Genomic DNA, 22,714 nt, shown 5'->3' on the forward strand with positions numbered 1-22,714 from the left:
TAGGGAGTTTGTAAGGTTACTCTTTATCCTCAAAAGAAAGAACAAATTAGTGAATTTGTTGGAAAATCCTTAGTGAGGAGCTAAGGTAGTGGACGTAGACTTTGATTGAGAAAGTCGAACCACTATAAATCACTGTGCAATTCTCTATCTTTCAATCTCCTTACTCCCTAAACACAAAACCGTTCCGACCCCTCTTTGCAAATCGTTCCGGTTGTCGTTTCGAGCTTCCGAAAATCCTAACAATTGGTATCAGAGCCTAACTCGTTAAGAAGGTTTAACCACCTTGAGACGATCCTCGAAGAAGCTCTAGCAATTCCTGACGCAACCGACAAAGAAATGACTTTTTCCTCCGGTGCTTATTATCTTGAAGAATATCCTATTATGGATTCACAACCGGTCAACAAGCCACCTTTCTTCAATGGAGCAAATTATGCACATTGGAAGAATAAGATGATGTACTTCATTCAATCATACAATCTAGGAGCTTGGTACTCAATCATGGACGGTTACTCATTTCCACTCGGCAAGTACAACGATTGGAGTAGAGAAGAGCAGAAAAATTTTCAGCTTAATTCTAAGGCTATACATATTCTATTTTGTGCTTTAGGCCCAAATGAATATGGAAGAGTCTCATCTTGTTCCAGTGCCAAAGAGATTTGGGATAAGCTCCAAGTCACTCATGAAGGAACCGACGAAGTGAGGGAATTAAAGAAAAGTCTTCTCAACCATAGCTACGAGAACTTCAAGATGAAACCCGATGAAGACATCAAAGCTATGACGGATAGATTCTCTATGATTGTCAACGGTCTCAATGGATATGGAGAAGTAATCCCAAATGAGAAGCTTGTGAGGAAGATGATTTACTCTCTTCCAAAGGAGTGGCAATCAAAGAAGACGGCCATTATCGAAGCAAGAAACCTAAAGTCTCTCACTCTCGACGAGCTAATTGGTTCCCTTCTCACTCATGAGATGATGGTGAAGGAAGATGAAGAAAGGGAAGAGAAGAAAAACAAGAAGAAGAAGAATGAGGACGTAGGCATCAATGAAAGCTATCAAGATTCAAGTGATGAGGTTGATGAAGACGATGATGAACAAAAAGAAGAAATGGTCAAGCTCTTGAAGGAACTCAAGAGATTCATGATTTCCAAGGAAGTGAAACATGAATCAACCAAGAAGAAGAGTCCCCCGGTATGTTTCGATTGTCAAAGAAAGGGGCATGTCATGTATGAATGTCCTCTTCTAAAGAAAAAGGGGAAGAAGACATTTGTTGCATCTTGGAGTGATGAAGATGATTCCAATGATGAAGATGAAGTAGTCAACCTATGCCTCATAGCCACTCATGAAGAAGTTGAGGTATCTTCTAACTCAAATGAATTTAATTCATTTACTTTTGATGAGTTACAAGATGCTTATAATAGGTTGTATTTGGGATTTGAGACCATGAATTCCAAATATACGAAATTAATTTCAAAACTCAAAATTAAAGATAATTTGATTTTGAAAGCAAAAGTTGATTTTGAAAATCAAAATGAAATTTTGAAAAATGATTTAGAGCTTTCAAAAATCAAAATAAATGATTTAGAAAAGAAAAATTTTGAGTTAGAAGTTAAGCTTGAAGGCTTAACAAAAGAAAAAGAATTAATTTCTAAAAATAACCTATTATGTGTAAAAATGGCAAAATGCTCACATTGCCATTTTCATGGTCATTTGGAACATACTTGTCCTTTGAAGAAAGGAAAATGTTTTAAAATTAGACAAGTATGGGTTCCGAAAGGAACAAGGGGCATTGAAACTAACGTCCAAGGATCCAAAGCAATTTGGATACCAAAATCGAAATGAATGTCTCTTGTAGGTGTGTGGGAGCAATTGTGATGAAAATAATGATATTCAAGATGCTCTAGCCACACATGAAAAAGGAATGGGTAACCTCTAAGCTTAATGCTTTTAATTTTGGTTATTTGGTTGCTCATTTGATTTTAAGCATGCATGAGTTTTGGTTTTAAATGATTATGCATCATTGTTTAATCTCATGTATGTTGAAAAGATGATTATGATGAACATTTTAAAGTTATATTAATTTTTAAGAATTTTTAGTTCATCATAATAAAATTTTGGTCAAAATTGGTTTTAATGCAAATGATATCTCTCTAACAATTGATATCAATTTTTCAAATAATTTAATTTTACAAATTTTAAAATTTTTGACCTAAATTTAAATGATTATGCATGTGGTTTAAATGAAAATGATATCTCTTTAACAATTGATATCAATTTTTTTTTAATGCATAACATTTTTCGAAAACTTTATGCAAATGCACTTAATTTTAACAATTGATATTTATATCAAATTTCAACAATTGGTATTGCATAAAGTATTTTAGTCTTGGATAAATTGAATTTCATGTGCTACTAACTTGTTTGTTATTCTTTGTTGAAATTCAATTTTGTTTAAGTGTCAAGTTCTTAAAAGCTAAATTTTGATTGGAATGCATTTATTAAGGGGGAGCTTTTGATTTTTCAAATGATTTTAAATGTAAAATTTACTACTTACTCTCCAAAGTTATTTTGAACATCAAAGATTGAATTATTTTTAATATAACAAAAAGGGGGAGAAGTTTGGTTTGAAAAATTCAATTTCTTAATAAAAAAAATTCAATTTCTTAATGAAAAAGGGGGAGCTTAACATTTTCATATGTTTTCCAACAACTAGGATCTTTTTCATTAAACATTTTATTAAGGGGGAGTTTTGCCAAAAACAATTTTTCAAATGTTTTGTTATATCAAAAAGGGGGAGATTGTTAAACTATGTTTCGATATAACAATTTAAGGCAAAATGGTTTTTGGACTTGAATTGAATTTACAAAATGGTTTTTGGACTTGAATTGAATTTACAAAATGTTTTTGGACTTAATTGAATTTATTCAAAATTTACAAAAATAATTCAAAGTTCTTTTAATTTAAAATTGAGCACAAAAATGTTTTTATGAATAGTAATTTACTATTTGAACAGTAAATTACTATTTGAACAGTAAATCACTGTTTGAACGTAACCCGAGGCTCAAAAATTCCAGTTTGTAAAAGGGGAACCGATTCCCCCCAAGGGGGTACCGATTCCCTCACTGTTCATCAGCCCAACGGTCATAATATTTGAATATTATAAAGGGGTATCGATTCCCTATGAAGGGGTACCGATTCCCCCATTCTGGGCAGCCTTTTTGAGTAGAAAAATCATTCCCAAACGGCTCCAAAACATCCCCAACGGCTAGATACGACTTCAAACTCATTCCAAGCTATAAATACAAGCTAAGGACACTTGAAGAAGCAAGAGAACAACTATCCAAGCAATCAAACACAAGAGAAGAGTTTTTCAATCTTATTTCATCTTTCTCTTGTAAATATTTTGTTCTTGTGAGCTCAATCTTGTAAACACCTACCTTAGAGAGGTTTTCTTGTTTACATTTATTATCCTTTTGTAAAGGGGAAAGGTTCTAGCTTAGCCCGTGTAAAATCTAGGGAAAGGTTCTAGTTTAGCCCGGAAAAACTAGGGAGTTTGTAAGGTTACTCTTTATCCTCAAAAGAAAGAACAAATTAGTGAATTTGTTGGAAAATCCTTAGTGAGGAGCTAAGGTAGTGGACGTAGACTTTGATTGAGAAAGTCGAACCACTATAAATCACTGTGCAATTCTCTATCTTTCAATCTCCTTACTCCCTAAACACAAAACCGTTCCGACCCCTCTTTGCAAATCGTTCCGGTTGTCGTTTCGAGCTTCCGAAAATCCTAACAGAACACATATCGCAAAACGGGTCGGATCAGGAGTTCTACTAAGTACTCATCTCGTTACACTCTATAGCGATGCACAATCTTAAATTATATCATAATAGAGTTACTACCATAGTAATATTCTAAACTAATTATTTATAAGGTTTAAAAAACCATACGACTGATCACAATTTACTCATATGAATGGATCAGGATGTATCAGGTCAAGCTTCCAAATTTTTCTCTCACGTACCCGGACCATCAAATATACAAACTCAATTTCCAACATAATTTCCCTCGCCATAAAAATAACTTATTAGAATCTAAATAATAATTCGAGGACCCAATTGGTAAAACTAGAAACTTGTGAAGCCAATATAATATCTAATAACTTAAATTAGGGACTATATTGATCTTATAGAAACTATTATGGCATAATTATAACCATTTGTAAACTAAGAGACAAGGTTAAGCTTTCACCAAACTTGGATGACTTACCTTGTGATTTACCCCTTTTTACTTTATCAACATTTCTCTAAAACCACGTGCGCTCCTTACCTCTTCTTTCTTTTCTTTTCATTTCTTCTCTCTTTTACCTTCTCTACCGTGGTGCTCTGGAGAACCAAGAAAGTTGCTTCACTGGCCGGTTACGAACGTTAATGACTGTCGCATCGAAACCCAAATTACTACATTCGATTCATCTTGTTTTTCCTTGACACAAATCTAACGATAGATTCCATAGAAACTCTCTCTCCATTGTCGTAGATCTAGTTGAAATTCATTTGTCTTTCCAAAACAAATCATGTCCGATCCCCTCTATACGCCATCCGACGATGATGAAATCGTAGTATATCATTCCTTGTCGCCACCATCTCGGCATATACACCGCACGGTTCTCTCGGACGACGCCTAGATCATCGGAAATCAAAGCCTCACTTCCACAGGTTGTTTCATCCTTATTGTTTTTCTCATTTTGAATGTTTGGTTGCTGTTGAAAGACTAATCCGAAGCTGTGGTGATTCACTGTGGTAGTTGGGTTGCGAATAACATTTCGGCTGATTAGTTTAGCAGGATTCCATTTAAACTAAAAGAAATCTACAAAACTTTTGTAAGTGTTTTTTTAATTGAGGTATTGTGGAGGTTAATTTTACAGTGAGCAGATATTTATTATATTTAAATTTAAAAAATAATTAAAAATATTAATATTTAAAACTTAAAAATATTAATATTTTATTTTATTTCCTTTTTATGATTTTTTCCACTAATCGCCGCTTGTTTTTATTTTTCACCCAGAAACCTTTTTTCCTGAAATCAAAAACATTTAAATCCCCGAATTTCCTAAAATGGGATTGTCCAGAGGGCAACGCAAAGCAATTAGACATGTTCCTTTTGGTCATTTAGTCCACGTATCAAAACCTACCTACGACCGCGTATGGTCTCGACTCTCATAAATCGAACCGAACACAAGCGTTAATCTTCGTTTGTTCTCTCTCTCTCTCTCTCTCTCTCTTCGTTTTTGCTCTCCTTTTAAATTAGCAGCAAAAGAACACAGAGAATTTTCTTGCCAAGTCCTCAAGAATTCAACTTGTTTTCGTATCCATGAAAGCTAATCTCTGTCTCACAAGGTAACCAAGACCTTTACTTTGTCGGTTTGTTCTTTTCTTTTATTTATTTCTTGTAGTTTTATTTATGGTAAAAGAAAAGTAAAGAAAAAAAGTGTGAATCGAGGTTTATATGTGTATAACAACGAAAACCCATTTTTCTCAGGTTGGTTTTGGTACGTGGATTTTAACTTGGAGTTCCTTGTATGAAGGTTAGCTATATGTTTTTTTTTAAAAAAAAAAACTTCTTTTTTGCATGTTTATATACATTTATTACCAACTGTTTCTCAGTTAATATGTCCTTTCTTACTGTTTTCTCTAATTGTTTGTTTTGTTATGTGTTTAATCAAAGGGAATTGCATGTTTGTTTTTCACTGAAACAATGGACATGTTACTCTCGTGTTTCGATGAGATTGTTCGACATTGATGAACTGACAGCTATGTGTCGTTCGGGTAGCTTAGATTTAGATTTAAGTTTTTGTTTGCTTGTTTGTTTTTAATCTGCTGAATCAGTATATGATGAGTATGTGCCTTGGCAATTCAGTGTCGGTTACCATTTGGTTTTGGTTCTCTCTGTTGATAGTTTAGATTACTAGAAATATTATGGTATCTGTTTAGATTGCAATGATGAGACTTCATGCTTTTGGATCAAGGGCTTCCGATTTTTCGGCTTTGAGAACTATGTCGGAAGTTTCATCACTGATTTCGGTTTAATTTTATGTATCTTTTGAATGTATGTTCATGGGATGATTATGATGTATTTTTTGATGAACATAGTCTGCAAAAGTGTGTTTTTCTTTTTGATGAATGCTGGTAATTGTGATTTTTCACTCATTGAACGATTCCTTTGTTTTTTTCAATCTCGAACAAAAATTGTTGCTTTAGGAAGATTGTATTTGGCATTTAGCTTCAAAGGAGTTTACTTTAGCAGTTACATGTAGGTATGGCATAATAAAGTGTTAAAGTTTAATTATTTTTGGCTCAATTCTTTATCAGATGGACATCACTCTTTTGGATAATGACATGGAGGGCATTGAATATGAACCATCTGAAAAATCACTAGCTTCGTGTTCCCTTTTGGATGAAATTTCTGGAGATCCACAGCTGGTTCCTCGTGTTGGAGATCAATACCAAGCGGAAATTCCACCTCTAGTTGGCGAATGTCGGAGTTTACAGGTTGTAATGCGACCAGTGGATGTAAATGTCATATCGAATGTCCCGAACCCTTTTCCAACAGGGTTGCCTATCCCTCTTTTCTGGACAAACACTGAAGTTGAAAGCATAAGTGGTGCTTCTGAGTTGGAAAACATTGATGAGAGCCGCATTACTTCGAGCCATGGCTGTGGAGAGTATAAAGTTGAAAATCTATACCCTACATTAGGTGATAGGAAAGGCATGGAAGAGAATTTTGAGCTTCAACCTATAACTGGGGCTAAGATGGATTCCGAATTACTCCTCCCACTGGAGCCAAAATCTAAGCTGAATCAGGTGGATAGAGGTGCTTGTCCTCTTCCCGGTTCTTCGAGTGAAATATGGAAGGATATCGAACTTGACAGTTTTCTTCTTGGGATATACATCTTCGGAAAAAACCTTATCCTTGTTAAAAAATTTGTTGAGAGTAAAGCCATGGGAGAGATATTGTCTTTCTATTATGGAAAATTTTACAAGTGCGATGGATATCGTAGATGGTCAGAATGCCGAAAGTTACAAAGCAGATGGTGTGTTCATGGACAAAAGCTGTTCACTGGGTGGAGGCAACATGAATTATTATCTCGATTATTTTCTCATATTTCAAAAGAATGTCAAGATATGTTGCTCGAGGTATTTTCCCTACTTTTCTATGCTCAATACCTACTCACATGATCTTTCTGTAAGAGTATTGCTGTTATATTCTCAATTTACTGCTGAATTTTTTAACATGATTTTGCAGCTATATTTAGTCTATTTTTTCAGAGAAAAATATTTCACCATGATGTTTTATGAATTCCGATCGTTGTAGGTTTCTAAGAAATTCGGTGAGGGAAAAGTTACCTTCGAAGAATATGTATTCGCTATAAGGAACACAGTAGGCATTGGTATGCTCGTAAAAGCCGTAAGTATTGGCAAAGGAAAGCTAGACCTCACTGGCAATGCTATGGAGCCAGTAAAAGTGAATCATGTAATTTCTTTTCGTCCCGAAATACCGGTTGGAAAAGCTTGTTCTAGTCTTACGTCAGCGGAGATTATCAAGTTCCTGACTGGAGATTTTAGGTTGAGCAAAGCTAGATCTAACGATCTTTTCTGGGAAGCTGTTTGGCCTCGACTTTTAGCTAGGGGTTGGCACTCTGAACAGCCAAAAGATCATGCTTTTTCTGGTTTAAAGAATTCTCTGGTTTTCCTTGTACCTGGTGTTAAGAAGTTTTCAAGGAGGAGACTAGTGAAAGGAGACCATTATTTTGATTCCGTTAGTGACGTTCTTAATAAAGTTGCATCGGAACCGGGCCTTCTTGAGCTTGAAAACGAAGGGCCGAAAGGCAGCGGAGATGACCTAGAAAATAAGTTGGACCCTGTAATAAAACAAGATCCTGATACTATTTCTACAAAAGATAAACGTAATTGTTACCTCAAGCCGCGAAAATCTGGCTGCAACCGAGATCTAATGAAGTTTACGATTGTAGATACTAGTTTAGTCAGAGGGGCTGAACGATCTCAAGTTAGAGAGCTCAGAAGCTTACCTCTTGAAGCTACTAGCTTATCCACCCCCTCTAGTATTTCCAGCGATTCCGAGGAGGATACATTGGGTGACTCTGAAGATGAAACAGAAGAGACTAGTACTACAATTGCCCCCGAGGCTGCCCTGGCTAATGGGGGAGAATGTGTCGACGTATCGGATTGTGTAAATAGCAACTCAAATATAGTTATTCCCCACACCTCTGATACAAGCATTATATCAGCGGAAAATCGAGAAAACCGCAACAGGAGTCTGCTTCATGACGTAGAAGAAAAGGTTAAGAAGAATGATTTCAGCCAAAAGGTGAAGCGTAGCGATTCAAAATATTCGGTTCCTGTTACTAAACTGCAGGTTTTAACGGATTGTATCAATGGAGAATCTAGCTGCAGTGTTGAAAACTTTTCAGTTGACAGGATGTTAAATGAAAACAATTCACACTGTAGGTCTAATTCGCCCGATGCTTGTGAAGATATGGTTATTGAAACGGGATCGCAAAACTTGTCACCTGCGAGTTCTATGTCTAAAGGCAGTCCTGACCGGAGAAAGGAAGGCGTTGTTTCTGAAAACTGCTTGTATGTAGAAGGATTTCCGACAAAGACTCAGTCTCATACATTGATAGACTTAAATGTTCCTCAAGTTTTAACGGGTTTTGAAACCGATGGACCCTTCTCCGAGATGGTGCAAAACAGTGACAATTCTTGTTCACAGATATCATTCTTTCAGTCTGAGATAACAGTGCAGCCCGAGTCATTGAATTCGAAGATTCCCGATAAAGGTGCCGACGTCAATCAGCATCCTTCACCGCAAAACCTGAGGCAGAGCACTAGGAACCGACCGCTAACCACAAAAGCATTAGAAGCTCTTGAATGTGGGTTCTTCAGTCCCAAGAGGAAGAGAAAGCCAGCAGAGGCTTCCCAGAATAACTCACGACGAGTACGTTCGAGGCCTCATGTTAGTGCCCATTTTAGAAACGGTGCTAATAACCCCAACATGGGTAAAACTTAGGATGGTTTCGGCAGTGCCAACAAAACGGCGAGTCAATCTCACATCACAATCCGGTACACCGAGAAATGAGTGGCGAATCACGATACACAAACTGTACCAGAAAGAAACAACACCCACCCACCATGTCCTCCGAAGCATTGCGTTTTTCGGTGATCGCTTCATTTCCCTAGTCCGTCATGTATTCACTGCAACTAACTGCAGACAAAATCCAGGAGTTCGAAACATGTTCATCTTAAACATAAGTCTGTTTCGACGATCTGATTTGGGGTCATAATCCCAGAAAGTAGGGCCTTTTTCCAGGCTAAAAACAACTAGCAAAGGTGGTTCTTACTGTCTTCTTCATAATTTGACCTGCAAACAGATGACTGTTATTTTTCCAGTTAATTTATCTCTTTCTCGTATAAAATCATGGTGTCCAAACTTAACAAACTCGTCCTGTTGTCAAGTAAAGTGTGTTAGGTCTTAGAAAGCATTCTTATTTTTTTTAAAAACAATGCGTTGAAGACATGGTCAATGCATGGAGGGTCCACGCATTGGGTCCATTTCCATTTATTAGCGTAACGCGGATACAAAAATTTATGTCGGAGGTATGGATATATCATATTAAAATTTTAGGGGTACGAGATTATAAAATTTTAAAAATTGTAAAATCAAATATTTCATATAAAATATAAAGACTATCTATAATATTATTTTAAATTCTTAAAGATATGACCGTATCTTCAACACTCTCGTCCATCCCTGAGCGTAGCTGATAATTTCTCTTCCCACATGGATAAGATTTGAGAGACCCCACGTTCATTAGGCCGGTGGTGAATTGATGATGATGTTAATCGTTAATTTAATGCCATATTCTAATCCCAAATTGCCTTGTTAGTTTAATTAATTAATGCCCTTTTTATATTCATCTTTAACGAGTCAAAGATGTATTGGATTAGAAAAGTTCTTTTCTTTCTCCCTCCTATTAATCTCCAATCCCTTGGTCCAATTGATGATCATAAAAATTATAATTAAAATATTTTATTTTAATTTAAATATACGTTTTATATTTTAATTAAACAATTTTTCCAAATTGATACCTAAAAAGTTTTTACTCTCAAATTAATACTTAAACTTAAATTATATCAAACGATTTTACACTTTTATTAATAATGTTAAATTCGACAATATGATAACATGGCATTGTACATCAAAATTTAACATCGTTAATGAAAAGAATGTCGAAATAACGAATGAAATTAAAGTTCTTGTATAAACTTGAAGGTAAAATTTATGTAGGTGAAAAATGTGTTTAATTTGAATACCAACTCGAAAGAACATGTTTTATTTAGATACTAAACGTATATTTAAACCTTTTAATCATATTGATATGTATATAGAAAAATTAAGTTATTGTCATTTTAACATGAATCAAATTATCTCCGTGATTAAATGAATGATTATTATTTAAACATCGATTATTCGAAATATTTAAACGTTCATTATCAAATAACTAATAATCTTTAAAATATATATCGTAACTTGTAATCATCGTAAAGTAATAAAAAATAAAAGGTGCTTTCCATTTTAGCCGATCAATTATAGCTTTCTTTATCGTAAAAAAAAGTGTCAATTTCAACAAACGAGAGATTATAGGAAAAATCACGTATTTAGTATTTAATCTATTAGTTTTGATTTGTTTTAGTATTTAAACTTTTAATTTTTTTAAAATTATATCTAACGTTTAGGTTTTGTTTCATTTTAGTACCCGTCGTTAAAAACTTAACGCTTTTAATACCGAAACTGTCTATTTTTATCCGTTTTAGTACTTAAACTTTTAATTCTTTTTAAAACTTATTGTTAAATTTTGAACAATGATACTGAAATGAAATAAAAACTAAAGTTTAAGTATGATTTTGAAAAATAATAAAAGTTTAGATACTAAAACGAACTAAAAGTTATAGTTTAAGTACTAAATTAAGTTCTTGTCATTTTAAAACGAATCAAGTGATTTCAGTGGTTAAAGAGATTATTGTTATTATTAGAATTTTTCAAATTTGAGCATATAACTATGTGATATTTAAACGTTCATTATCAAATAATTGAGATTCTTTAAAACATATACTATGTAACCTGTAATCACAAAAAATGTCTTGCCATTTTCTTTATCGTAAAAAAGGCGTCCATTTCAACGAACAAAAGAATAATCATTAGTGTATATTCACCTTGATCAAACCTCACTTTCATGCGAAAAAATAGGGCAAACTATACAAATAGTCTCTTATCTTTAGGGTCTGATCGACTTTGGTCACCGATTTAAAATTTAAAGAGAAATAATATTTAATGTTATTGATCCGTTCGATTTTAGTCTCATAGCCATTAATTTTTGTTAACCCCTTTTTGTTTAAGTCCCTAACATGGCTGAGGCTTGAGGGGCTAAAATCCGAACGGGAGTTAACGACTGAATGACTAAAATCGAACGAATCGATACTATTAGGGATCATTCCCCCTTACTTTTTAAATTGATGACCAAAATTGGTCAGACCGAAAACATAAGGGACCATTAAAATATTCTAAAAACAAGAAAGAATACAACGCCATCTTTTTGTCCTTTGTTTTGTTTTTATGCATGGGGTTGCTTGGCTAATGTCGATTAGCAACCTGGTTGGTTCTAAATTATTGCAGCATTTGTTCCTACATTCCAGCACCCGATAAATTGTGCTTGCTCTTGTCCTTTAGTAATAAAAAACACATCTGTGTCTTGACATTGTTGTGTTTCCTTGATAAAATATATCGATCAGCCATCGATGATAACTAAGCAATTCTTATTTTTTATTTGTTTGTAACCATTATAGTTGGTGATGGAGATGTTGAAGATGCTTGAAAAAAATGGCATTTCTTTCTGAAATATATGATATTTATGGACCATAGTTTCACAACTTAGCCGATGCTTCATCATTATTCTTTCTGTCTCTTTGTTGTTTCTCTTTCTAAACCCAGGCTTTTGGTGATTTGTGTTTGAACATTTCCTTAAATGTTATTATGAGACAATTACAATAAATAATAATAATAATAATAATAATAATAAAGGGTAAATTACACGTCTAATACTTTTAATGAATAGTCGAGAGACTTAATAAAGCAGTATCCTTAAACGTTCAGCTCAAAATGCCGTCAATCTTTTAACGGAAAAGGATGAATTTCGAACATAATGAATAGTCGAGTGGCCATTTTGAAACTTTTAATAGTCGAGGGACTCAACAAAGCAATACTCTATCATTGAAGGACCATTTAGTAACTTTTAATAGTTGAGGGCCTTAATAAAACAATATCATATAGTCGGGGATCATTTGTATACTTATAAACAATAATAATAAAAAGGGTAAATTACGCATTTAGTACCTAAATTATCCATTTTGATCCATTTTAGTACCTAAACTTCCAATTTTTTCAAAGTTATACCTAAAGTTTAGTTTTTGTTTCATTTTAGTATCCCACCATTAAAAACTTTAATTTTGTTTCATTTTAGTATCCCGTTCAAAATTTAACGTAATATTTTAAAAAAGAATGGAAGTTTAGGTATGAAACATACTAAAACCGATAGTTTAAGCACTAAACACATTAAGTTTTTAATGGCAGGGTACTAAAATAAAATAAAAATAAAATTTAGGTATGATTATGAAAAAAATCAAAAGTCTAAGTACTAAAACAAACCAAAATTGATAATTTAGGTATTAAATACGTAATTTACCCTAAAAGGACATGGGAATGTATTTATTCATCATAGGTGTCATGCAAGCACGAACCAAACGATCTTTGAGGTTTCATGTTCGAACATCTGGAATACCAAAAATACGAGTGTTAATGTCAAATGGTGAAAAAAACAAAAAACAAATGGCATGATAAGCTTATGGGATTTTCCCTTTTTTTAATCAGATTATATATATATATATATATGGGTTAAGATCCACTTACACAATATAAAACTCTTTAATTTTATACAAATTTAGGACTGTTGGATGAATGAAAATAAATGGTTGAGATTGACCCCTTATTTTATATTTTCAATAAATATCTTCACGTTTCTTATTTTTAATTTTAGTCATATATTTTCATTCATCCAACTGTCTTAAATCTATATAAAATTAAAGGATTTTGCATTTTAACAATATATCATCCCTATATATACATATATAATGAAAATAATGATATTGAGAAAGTTTATTTCCTAAAATAAGTTCAAATATATATTATTATCAAATAAAGAAATGGCAATGAAATTAAAAAGAGAGAAAAATGAGGGCAAATGTGACGAGTTGTCCTATTCAAATTTTTAACCATGTTCATATATATTTATATGAAGCCAAATAAGACCCGGTTCCAATGTTACTTCCTGTGTCAGCTAGAGCTCTCTCTCTTCCTTCACCATAAACGGAGGAGATTTCAATTCCCTGCTCTTGTTTTGTCTTCCTCTTCACTGACCCTGATTTTTTTGTTCGCCAAAAAACAAGCCAAGCCCCACTTTTTGATTAGTTACCAAAGGAAAATCAAAGGAAACTGACAATCTTGTTTGTGTTTGTGAGTGTGTGTGCGTATATAATCGTCAGCTCTCTTGGTTCGAATTATGTCGAATATTACAGGTGATGATGGGAGCTTCTCTTCAGGGAACACAGGAGAGGAAGTCCAGCAGAGGTCACAGCTGCAATCGGCTGCTTCAAACAGCAATGACTCTTCTTCCTCTCAACAGCCACTTCAAGCAGTTAAGAAGAAGAGGAATTTACCAGGAACACCAGGCAAAGATCCCATTTTTCTGTGCTGATTTCATGTTGTTTTATTTCATGTGATCTTATGATAAAAAAAATGGCTTTGGGTGTATGGTTTTGTCTGATGAGGGTATCTTCAAGCTGATGGCTTTTTTGGAAGGGGAAAAAGGGTTCAATTATTGCTATGGGGTTTACAATAATTTGCCAGGAAACTGTTTGTTTGATTGCACTTTTCACTTCCCTTTTTGTTTCGGACTGTTGTTGTATGGGGCCATCGGTTCTTTTACTATATACAGTTGCGTACAATTCTTATTTAATTTGGTTCTGAATCAGATCCGGCTGCTGAAGTTATTGCTCTATCGCCGACAACGCTCATGGCCACGAATCGGTTTGTGTGTGAGATATGCAACAAAGGGTTCCAGAGGGACCAGAACCTGCAGCTGCACCGGCGAGGTCACAATCTTCCGTGGAAGTTGAAGCAAAGGACGACGACCGAGGTGAAGAAACGAGTCTACATATGCCCCGAGCCGAGTTGCGTGCACCACAGTCCGGCTCGTGCACTAGGGGACCTTACCGGGATCAAGAAGCATTTTAGCCGTAAGCACGGGGAGAAGAAGTGGAAATGCGACAAGTGCTCGAAGAAATACGCGGTTCAATCCGATTGGAAAGCTCATCAGAAGACCTGTGGTACTAAGGAATACAAATGTGACTGTGGTACCATCTTCTCCAGGTTTAATTTACGTGCTCAACTTCAATACATTGCATTAGCTCTGCTAACAAATGTTTTGTTTTTCTCATAAAGATGTTTATCCACTGCTTGTTCGTTATGCAGGAGAGACAGCTTTATCACACACAGAGCTTTCTGTGATGCATTAGCTGAAGAGAACAACAAGGTAAACCATGGAGCACTCATGAACAATATCGGATCATCGAACCAACTGCCAGAGCTGACGCCATCGAGCAACGCGAATGCATATATGGGTATATCTGATTTCAACAACTTCGACTCGAAGAACATGCTCAAATCCCTTCCTCAAGAGCTAGTGCCGATGCCGTTTAAGTCCATGAACATGGGAGGAGGCATGTTTTCGAGCAGCTCGGGCAGTTTATTCTGCGGTCCGAGAAGCATTTCCTCGTCGCCCTCGAGCTTACAACTTAGTTCGAACAGCTCATCGAGCTTCAATTATTTACAGGACAGCATAAGTGGTTGCCAAGTTTCAGGGTCACCCTACATGTCTGCAACAGCTCTGCTGCAGAAAGCAGCTCAAATGGGTGCAACCGCAAGTAATAGTATAAACTCACCCATGATGCAAAAAAGCTTTGTTAGTAGCATGGCGGGCACCGTGGACCAATCGATTCGACCACCGTCGTTTAACGGGATTCAGCAACAGAACACATCATCATACGATCATTTCTCGTCGCATGCCGATCATCATTCAACGATGGTTGGGATCAGTCAATCCCCCAACGAAATGGCACAGCTTTTCAATGTCACCACAGGAGCAATGACTGATATGGGAATGTTCACCACCCCCACCACCATGTTCATCAATGGAGCCGAACGAAACCAAGGCTTGATGAACAGTATGGAACATGGAGATAACAGTGACAGGTCCGGGCTAGTACAAGGGAGATCTCAGGCAATGGAAAGGAACTCGACGGTGCTGCTGTCGATGTTCGGAGTGAGCGGCGGAGGAAGTAACATGACGACACTCGATTTCATGGGGATCGGAGGGGCAAGGCCAACCAATTTGCATGAAGAACACCTTCAGCAACATAGATTACCGATGATAAACCCTTTCCAACAACAGGATTCAGCCATGGAAAAGCCCATCTGGGATGTCTGAGCCTCAGCCTACAGCTTTTGGCTTGAAGATGACAAAGCTTATATTCAAAGGGTCCACTTCCCAATTATCTTATCATCAAATTACCAGCTGGTCTCCATCTTCTTCATAAAGAATCTGAACAAACAACAAATATGGAGCTCCTTTCGTCTTGTAAGCTACAAGCTACAGCAAATTTGTGTAGAGAAAAAAGAAAGAAAGAAAGAAAGAATTTTACTCTTTGGACATCTTGCCATGATCAATGTTCTCCACGTGCTCCATCTTTTACACACATTTTAATATGAAAAAGAAGATAATCTCGAATCAAGCCCTAGGAATTTACATTTGTTTCATCTGGGCTAAACCCTAGTAAACCCTAGTAATCATTGCATCTATATATTAATGTGTATGTTGTTTAGATTTAGGGTTTAGTGTACTTTTATGATAATGTTTGTTTTATAATTTATGTTTAGAGTTTGTAAATATAATTAGTCGTATAAAGGGATGTACGGAAGATTTTATGTTGGGGTGAACGTATAAAATTTTAGATGGAAACAAACTAATAAAATTTTCATGAGATGAAAAAAATATTATTAATAAAAAAATGCACATAAAAATCTAAAATATATGAGAATTTAAAAATTTTAAGGGATGACTGCCTTAACTCGCCGCTCAATCCATCTCCAACCATATATAGAAATATTTGTAATTTTCCTATGACACCTTAAATTCAAACATGATCCTAAAAAGTAACTTGGCCTAAAAAAATAAATTTATTCAAGATCTATCGTCCCAAAACTCATAAGATATGATTTTTTAGGATAAACTACGCATTTAGTATCTAAAGTATTAGTTTTAATCCATTTTAGTACCTAAACTTTTATTTTTTTCAAAATCATACCTAACGTTTAGTTTATGTTTCATTTTAATACCCGTCGTTAAAAACTTCACGCGTTTAGTACCTAAACTTTCATTTTTTCAAAACTTAATATTAAATTTTTAACGAGTACTAAAATGTTACAAAAACTAAACATTAAATATTATTTTGAAAAATATAAAAATTTAGGTACTAAAATAGATCAAAACTAATAATTTAAGTACTTAAACACGTAATTTACCCTTTTAAGTACTAAAATAGACCAAATGATTATTTTCCAACTCTCGGTCTCTACTCTTCCCCGGCCCAATGAGATGTATAAAACAAGTAGGACGAAAGTAGTCTGCATTTCTTCAAATCAAAGCCCAAAGCTTTTAAGCAGCAAAGGCGAAATCTGGGGAGGTCAAAGCTTCAAAAGGGCTAAACTTTTCAATTGGGGTAGAAATTATTTTCAAACGAATTCTCGCAAAAGAAAGGCCCTCTTTTTCTTCATATACATTCATTCTACTGCCTTTTTCAACCATTCGTCTCTTCCATAATCACGTTCCTTTCCTCCAATTCCCCTTTCCGGTTCGATTCTTCTTTAGCGATAAGGTTAGGGTTTCTTTCGTTGAACTGCTTCCCGATCCTATTTCTGGTATGCCTTTTTCCGATTATTCTCAATGTATTTTTTGTCCGATCGATTAATTTTTCAATATTTTCAGTACTTTCCGATCAGTTCTATTTCTTTATGTTGTTTTTCTTGATCGATTATTGGGGTATGTTTTATCTGTGGGTACGGCTTCGTTTGAGGTGACATTGTGTATAAATTATATTTTTCTTGCTGGTTCTTGAGCTAATTTTGCTCTTTTGTTAGGGTTTTTTCGTCAATGTTTGACCTTCATCTATTGATATATTATTATTTGGTTTATATATATGGAAGGTTGAGTTGTTTATCTTGCAAATTTGATGCTAATGTTTGATTGTTTGGGTTTCCGTGTTTTTGACAATGCTAGGGCTTTTCAGGTTTTAATTTGAAGAAATTTTTTCTCCACTTTTAGGACAATGGAGCGCAAGACTATTGAATTGGATCAGGGATGGGATTATATGCATAAGGGGATCACAAAGCTGAAGAGTATTTTAGAAGGACTGCCGGAGCCTCCATTCAGCTCAGAAGAATATATGATGCTTTATACGTATTCCGCATTACTTATTTTTTCAAGTTTTTCTGATTTTCCCCCCCGAGCTGCATGTTAATTTTAGCTATCTGGTATCTCGATTCTCATCATGTTTCCTTGATTGAAACTACTATAGGACCATCTACAACATGTGCACTCAAAAGCCGCCTCATGATTTTTCTCAACAGCTCTATGACAAGTACCGTGAGGCATTTGAAGAATATATTACTTCAACGGTAAGGAATTTGTTTTTATGTTAGCTAACATTTTTTGTGCTGACTACTTGTCTGTCTTGCTCTTTTTATAGATTAGTGTTTTACGTGAAACTAATGGAACTGGTCTTCTCTGTGTGAAATCTTATGGAAATGCTTATTGAAAGAGAAATGAATTTTGCTAACATCTTTTATTGTGCCTATTTATGGGGCTGAAAGGAATGTTGCGTATCAATTGCTCCATTTGAACTTCCACGCTCAGATAATTTTGGTTTTATTTGTCTGATATTGTTTTTCAAGTTGCTTTAGTAATTGTTTTAAAGTTTTATGCTTTTGTTGTTGGATAATTTGGTAAACTCTAGTTTTAATAGTTTTCTCCAATAGGATATGAAGGCTTTTTATCTACTTGTCTGTGCTAATTATGCTTTTTCCCCTCTTTTCTAAAACCAGGTATTGCCATCTTTAAGAGAGAAGCATGATGAGTTCATGCTGAGGGAGCTTGTTAAGAGATGGGCCAACCATAAAGTAATGGTCAGGTGGTTATCACGCTTCTTCCATTATCTTGATCGCTATTTCATTGCTCGGAGATCACTCCCCGCACTTAATGAAGTTGGACTGACCTGCTTCCGTGATCTGGTTTGTCATTAGTTCTTCAAGTGGCGCCTTTATATGATAATGATTCGGCTATGATGAGTTGGATTTTGACTATGTATTATATGTTTTACTCATTTCAGGTATATATGGAAGTGCATGAAAAAGTCAGAGATGCTGTAATTGCCCTTGTAAGTTTACATCATTGTGTCATTGTTAATTGTATTTAATTAACATTTTGAATATAAAACTTAAGCGGAATGATTACTTCATATCAGATTGATAAAGAGCGTGAGGGAGAGCAGATAGACAGAGCATTACTGAAGAATGTATTAGATATTTTTGTTGAGATCGGCATGGGACAAATGGATCGTTATGAGGATGATTTTGAACGAGCCATGCTTCAGGATACTGGTGCTTACTATTCACGAAAAGCATCAAGCTGGATTGAGGAAGATTCTTGTCCAGATTACATGTTGAAGGTGCGAAAATGTTCCTGCATTTTTTTTCCTTAGGTTATAAGAGTTATGCCATGATTAACACAGATGATTCTTATAGTGTTTATTTTAATGCTAATTGCAGTCTGAAGAATGCCTGAAGAAGGAAAGGGACAGAGTGTCCCACTACTTGCATTCAAGCAGTGAGACAAAGTTGTCAGAGGTTAGTTGAATTGTTGTAATTTGTAAATTTATATGTTAATGGTGAGCTCTTTCTCTGAGCTTACGTTGGCGTGAGGGGTGCACTTTCCTTTTTAGATAAAATCTGTTTAATTGTTTGCCAAAAGAGGGGACATAAATGTATACTTTTTTATGTGTGAAAGTTGTCACTAAGATTTTACAATAAAAGTTATATGAATTCTCTTTAGGTGGAATGTATATTACTTTAATAAGAATAAAATAGAGTTCTTATGAAGACAATTCTATAATATCTAGAGCACTCTATTAATAGCTTTTTATTCTGTTTCTAGAAAGTGCAACATGAGTTGTTGGTTGTGTATGCAAATCGGCTACTTGAAAAAGAATATTCAGGGTGCAGGGCCTTGCTTAGAGATGACAAGGTATGGTGCAATATCAATTTTTTGCTAGCAAGGCTTAGCTTATGGCTCTTTGATTTAGAAAATATATATCAGATATTTATTTCACTTTGTTTACACTTTCTAGGTGGAGGATCTTTCTAGAATGTATAGGCTTTATTCTAAAATACCCAAAGGCTTGGATCCTGTTGCCAATATATTCAAGCAGGTCTGAATTTCTGTTTAATCTATTCTGCAAGATAAAGGGTCATCATTCTTATGTTATTCCTTGATTTTACTGAACCTTTCTGAGTGCCTTTTTTTCAGCATATTACTGCTGAAGGTAACGCCTTGGTCCAACAGGTTGAAGATGCGGCAAATAGCCAGGTTAGTTTTGTTGTTGTCCTTTGATTGCTGAATACATTTATTGATATTCTTCTGTACTAAAGTTAATTCATGAAGGTTTTTTCTGGCTAAAATTATTTGTTTGTTAGGATTTTTTTCTGTACTAAATTTCTTATGTAACCTTTTCACTTGTCAACTGCAAACTTTCCCTTTTTATCTCTCTCTTTTTTTTGGGTGGGGGTGGGGGAGGGATCATATCCCTACGACTACAGACTAATATTTCCCCACCATCGAGAGAAAAATAGATGATAATTTATTGCTTCTAATACTCACCTGTTTCTGGTTTTAAGTGCTAATAGTCACTCATTTCTACAGGCCACAAGTTCTTCAGGTACACAGGAACAGGTAAATATCCCAACTTTTATTGCCTACTGATTCTCTTGAAATCAGTATAGATGTTGAGAATTTGTATGCAATTACCAGGTCCTTATCAGGAAAATAATCGAGCTTCATGATAAGTATATGGCATATGTGACTGACTGTTTTCAAAACCATACTCTCTTCCACAAGGTTAGTGTTCTAAATTGTAGTCCTAAATGTCTATTATGATCATGTTCAATCATTTCCCCTGACTCATGTTTTGTTGAAATGTTAATAGGCTTTGAAAGAGGCTTTTGAAGTATTCTGCAACAAAACGGTTACTGGCAGCTCAAGTGCAGAGCTTTTGGCTACTTTCTGTGATAATATCCTCAAAAAGGGTGGAAGTGAGAAATTAAGTGATGAAGCCATTGAAGAAACACTTGAGAAGGTAGGTTATCAATTATATGTTAAAGTTATGCCGATTTTGAATTGATTCTGAAATATCTGTTCGGTTTCTGTAGGTAGTTAAGCTGCTTGCCTATATTAGTGATAAAGATCTCTTTGCAGAATTCTACAGGTGAGGATATTATTTTTTTGTCAATTAGTTTCATATCACTTGTCAGGAAGGGAAGGAAAACCAGTTACAGTAACTTATTGTTTATTTTGATACTACCTCAACTATGTGCAATCATTGACAGGAAGAAGCTTGCTCGCCGATTACTTTTTGATCGAAGTGCTAATGACGATCATGAAAGGAGTATTCTGACAAAGCTAAAGCAGCAATGCGGTGGACAGTTCACCTCAAAGATGGAGGGCATGGTGAGTTGGCCTTTATTTCTCAAGTTTAGTTTTTCTGTGGATTGTTTTTTTCCTCTTAAATTTGTGATGGAACTTGTGTTCTGCCTTTCTAACAGGTCACGGATCTGACATTGGCAAGAGAAAACCAAGCCAGCTTTGAGGACTATCTTAGGAATAACGCTGCTGCGCATCCTGGGATTGATTTAACAGTTACTGTTCTTACTACTGGGTTCTGGCCAAGTTATAAATCTTTTGATCTCAATCTCCCTGCTGAGATGGTAATGGCTTCAGACATGTTATTTGCATGATGACCGAACTAATTATCTTACTCCGCTATGTGTTCGGGAGTTTTATTTATCTTTAGGAATACCATTGTTTCAGGTGAAGTGTGTGGAAGTTTTCAAAGGATTTTATGAAACTAAAACAAAACACAGAAAGCTTACATGGATATACTCGCTGGGTACATGCCACATTAATGGCAAATTTGATCAAAAAAACATCGAGCTGATTGTTTCAACATATCAGGTAATAAACAGACTCTTGAACTCTGCATTCTTTAAAATTAGAAACAAAAAATATGTAGTTTGGGTTCATGTCTGTCTCTTGATGGTATCTGAAGTTCAACTTCAATGGTAGAACCTGATTTCCAGTTGCCTATGTAAACAGGCTGCTGTCCTTCTGCTCTTCAATTCTTCTGACCGGCTGAGCTATTCAGAGATTATGGCCCAGTTGAATTTGACCCATGATGACTTGGTTAGATTGCTACATTCGCTGTCATGTGCCAAGTATAAGATTCTAAGTAAAGAGCCAAACACAAAAACCATCTCTCAGAGTGATTATTTCGAGTGCAACTCCAAGTTCACCGACAAGTTGAGGAGGATTAAGGTCCGTGACTGTCTTGCAACCCCTTTCTTTTATAATATTATTGCCTTTAGCATCTATTAGTACGAGAAGATGTTAACTTTGTATATTATCCTACATAGATTCCCCTCCCTCCTGTGGATGAAAGAAAGAAAGTTGTTGAAGATGTGGATAAAGATCGTCGTTATGCTATTGATGCTGCGATTGTGCGCATAATGAAGAGTAGAAAGGTTTTAGGCCACCAACAATTAGTTTCAGAATGTGTGGAGCAGTTGAGTCGCATGTTCAAGGTATTAATATACGCTATAACCCTTTTTTATCTATATGGTCACATTCTAATAGTAGCTTAACCAAGACGCGGATGTGGGTCGGGTTTTGCAGCCTGATATTAAAGCCATAAAGAAGAGGATGGAGGATCTCATCACAAGAGACTACCTGGAGAGAGACAAGGAGAATCCTAACACGTTTAGGTATTTGGCCTGAAATTTGGTTGGCTTCTTTTTCGAAAATGGGATTTGTTTAAGTGGATAAAATGGATATTCAAAAAGGGGGAAGAGGGAACACGGAAAGCCTTCTCTTTTCTTTCTATTTGTGGGATTAGTTTTATGTAAAGTTGATGAAAGTTTTTCACTATAAGGATTGAAATTTGATTAGTATCTCACTCCAAATTTTCACCAATAAACCCTAAATTATCACCTTAAATGGGATTTTTGTTTTGTATTAACTCCAAATTATAAGTTCTATGAAATTTGTTTCCCGATAAACCCTGAATTTTTCACCTTAAATGGGATTTTTGTTTTGTATTGAAATTATAAAAAAATATATAAAATATGATTAAAGGAATATTCAACCGTTGTGCT

General features: G+C 35.1%; 3 protein-coding genes across 6 annotated transcripts; all 3 read left to right on the forward strand.

The window, feature by feature from the left end:
* Positions 1-5,232: 5,232 nt before the first annotated feature.
* LOC120152013 lies at positions 5,233-9,487 on the forward strand. Its single transcript, XM_039164314.1, has 4 exons — positions 5,233-5,385; positions 5,528-5,573; positions 6,358-7,182; positions 7,361-9,487. Exons 2-4 carry the CDS (start codon positions 5,568-5,570, stop codon positions 9,074-9,076), a joined length of 2,547 nt encoding a protein of 848 aa, XP_039020245.1. The 5' UTR covers positions 5,233-5,385; positions 5,528-5,567; the 3' UTR covers positions 9,077-9,487.
* A 3,868-nt stretch (positions 9,488-13,355) lies between these two features.
* LOC120152070 (zinc finger protein GAI-ASSOCIATED FACTOR 1-like) lies at positions 13,356-15,771 on the forward strand. Of its 3 annotated transcripts, XM_039164365.1 has the most exons (5): positions 13,363-13,746; positions 13,801-13,848; positions 14,152-14,548; positions 14,651-15,108; positions 15,178-15,769. In XM_039164365.1, exons 1-5 carry the CDS (start codon positions 13,680-13,682, stop codon positions 15,663-15,665), a joined length of 1,458 nt encoding a protein of 485 aa, XP_039020296.1. In that variant the 5' UTR covers positions 13,363-13,679; the 3' UTR covers positions 15,666-15,769. The 3 variants fall into 3 exon arrangements, with proteins under 3 accessions (XP_039020294.1, XP_039020295.1, XP_039020296.1); XM_039164364.1 differs by having other exon boundaries at positions 13,362-13,746; positions 14,651-15,770; XM_039164363.1 differs by having other exon boundaries at positions 13,356-13,848; positions 14,651-15,771.
* Positions 15,772-16,939: 1,168 nt separating this feature from the next.
* On the forward strand, positions 16,940-22,510 carry LOC120152081 (cullin-1-like). 2 transcript variants are annotated; one of them, XM_039164375.1, is made up of 20 exons: positions 16,940-17,155; positions 17,524-17,693; positions 17,812-17,911; positions 18,338-18,523; positions 18,622-18,669; positions 18,757-18,960; positions 19,061-19,138; positions 19,446-19,535; positions 19,639-19,719; positions 19,818-19,877; positions 20,211-20,240; positions 20,319-20,405; positions 20,494-20,643; positions 20,717-20,772; positions 20,894-21,014; positions 21,110-21,271; positions 21,375-21,518; positions 21,660-21,878; positions 21,977-22,144; positions 22,236-22,510. In XM_039164375.1, the coding sequence occupies exons 2-20, from the start codon at positions 17,563-17,565 to the stop codon at positions 22,335-22,337; spliced, it is 2,217 nt and encodes a 738-aa protein (XP_039020306.1). In that variant the 5' UTR covers positions 16,940-17,155; positions 17,524-17,562; the 3' UTR covers positions 22,338-22,510. The 2 variants fall into 2 exon arrangements, with proteins under 2 accessions (XP_039020306.1, XP_039020305.1); XM_039164374.1 differs by having other exon boundaries at positions 16,941-17,155; positions 17,514-17,693.
* The last annotated feature ends 204 nt before the right edge of the window (positions 22,511-22,714 follow it).

The sequence above is a fragment of the Hibiscus syriacus genome, unplaced genomic scaffold, assembly GCF_006381635.1.
Source record: "Hibiscus syriacus cultivar Baekdansim isolate YM2019G1 unplaced genomic scaffold, ASM638163v2 tig00111084_pilon, whole genome shotgun sequence".
NCBI classification, from domain to species: domain Eukaryota; kingdom Viridiplantae; phylum Streptophyta; class Magnoliopsida; order Malvales; family Malvaceae; genus Hibiscus; species Hibiscus syriacus.

Bases quoted from the DNA above. Each gene is read 5' to 3' on its own strand.
- LOC120152013 (XM_039164314.1), top strand. The intron at 7,183-7,360 runs GTATTTTCCCTA...CGATCGTTGTAG, and splicing joins GTCAAGATATGTTGCTCGAG to GTTTCTAAGAAATTCGGTGA.
- LOC120152081 (XM_039164375.1), top strand. From the start codon at position 17,563: ATGGAGCGCAAGACTATTGAATTGGATCAGGGATGGGATTATATGCAT. The intron at 19,720-19,817 runs GTCTGAATTTCT...CCTTTTTTTCAG, and splicing joins TTGCCAATATATTCAAGCAG to CATATTACTGCTGAAGGTAA. The intron at 21,015-21,109 runs GTGAGTTGGCCT...CCTTTCTAACAG, and splicing joins CCTCAAAGATGGAGGGCATG to GTCACGGATCTGACATTGGC.
- LOC120152070 (XM_039164363.1), top strand. From the start codon at position 13,680: ATGTCGAATATTACAGGTGATGATGGGAGCTTCTCTTCAGGGAACACA. The intron at 13,849-14,151 runs GCAAAGATCCCA...GTTCTGAATCAG, and splicing joins GAATTTACCAGGAACACCAG to ATCCGGCTGCTGAAGTTATT. The intron at 14,549-14,650 runs GTTTAATTTACG...TTCGTTATGCAG, and splicing joins TGTGGTACCATCTTCTCCAG to GAGAGACAGCTTTATCACAC.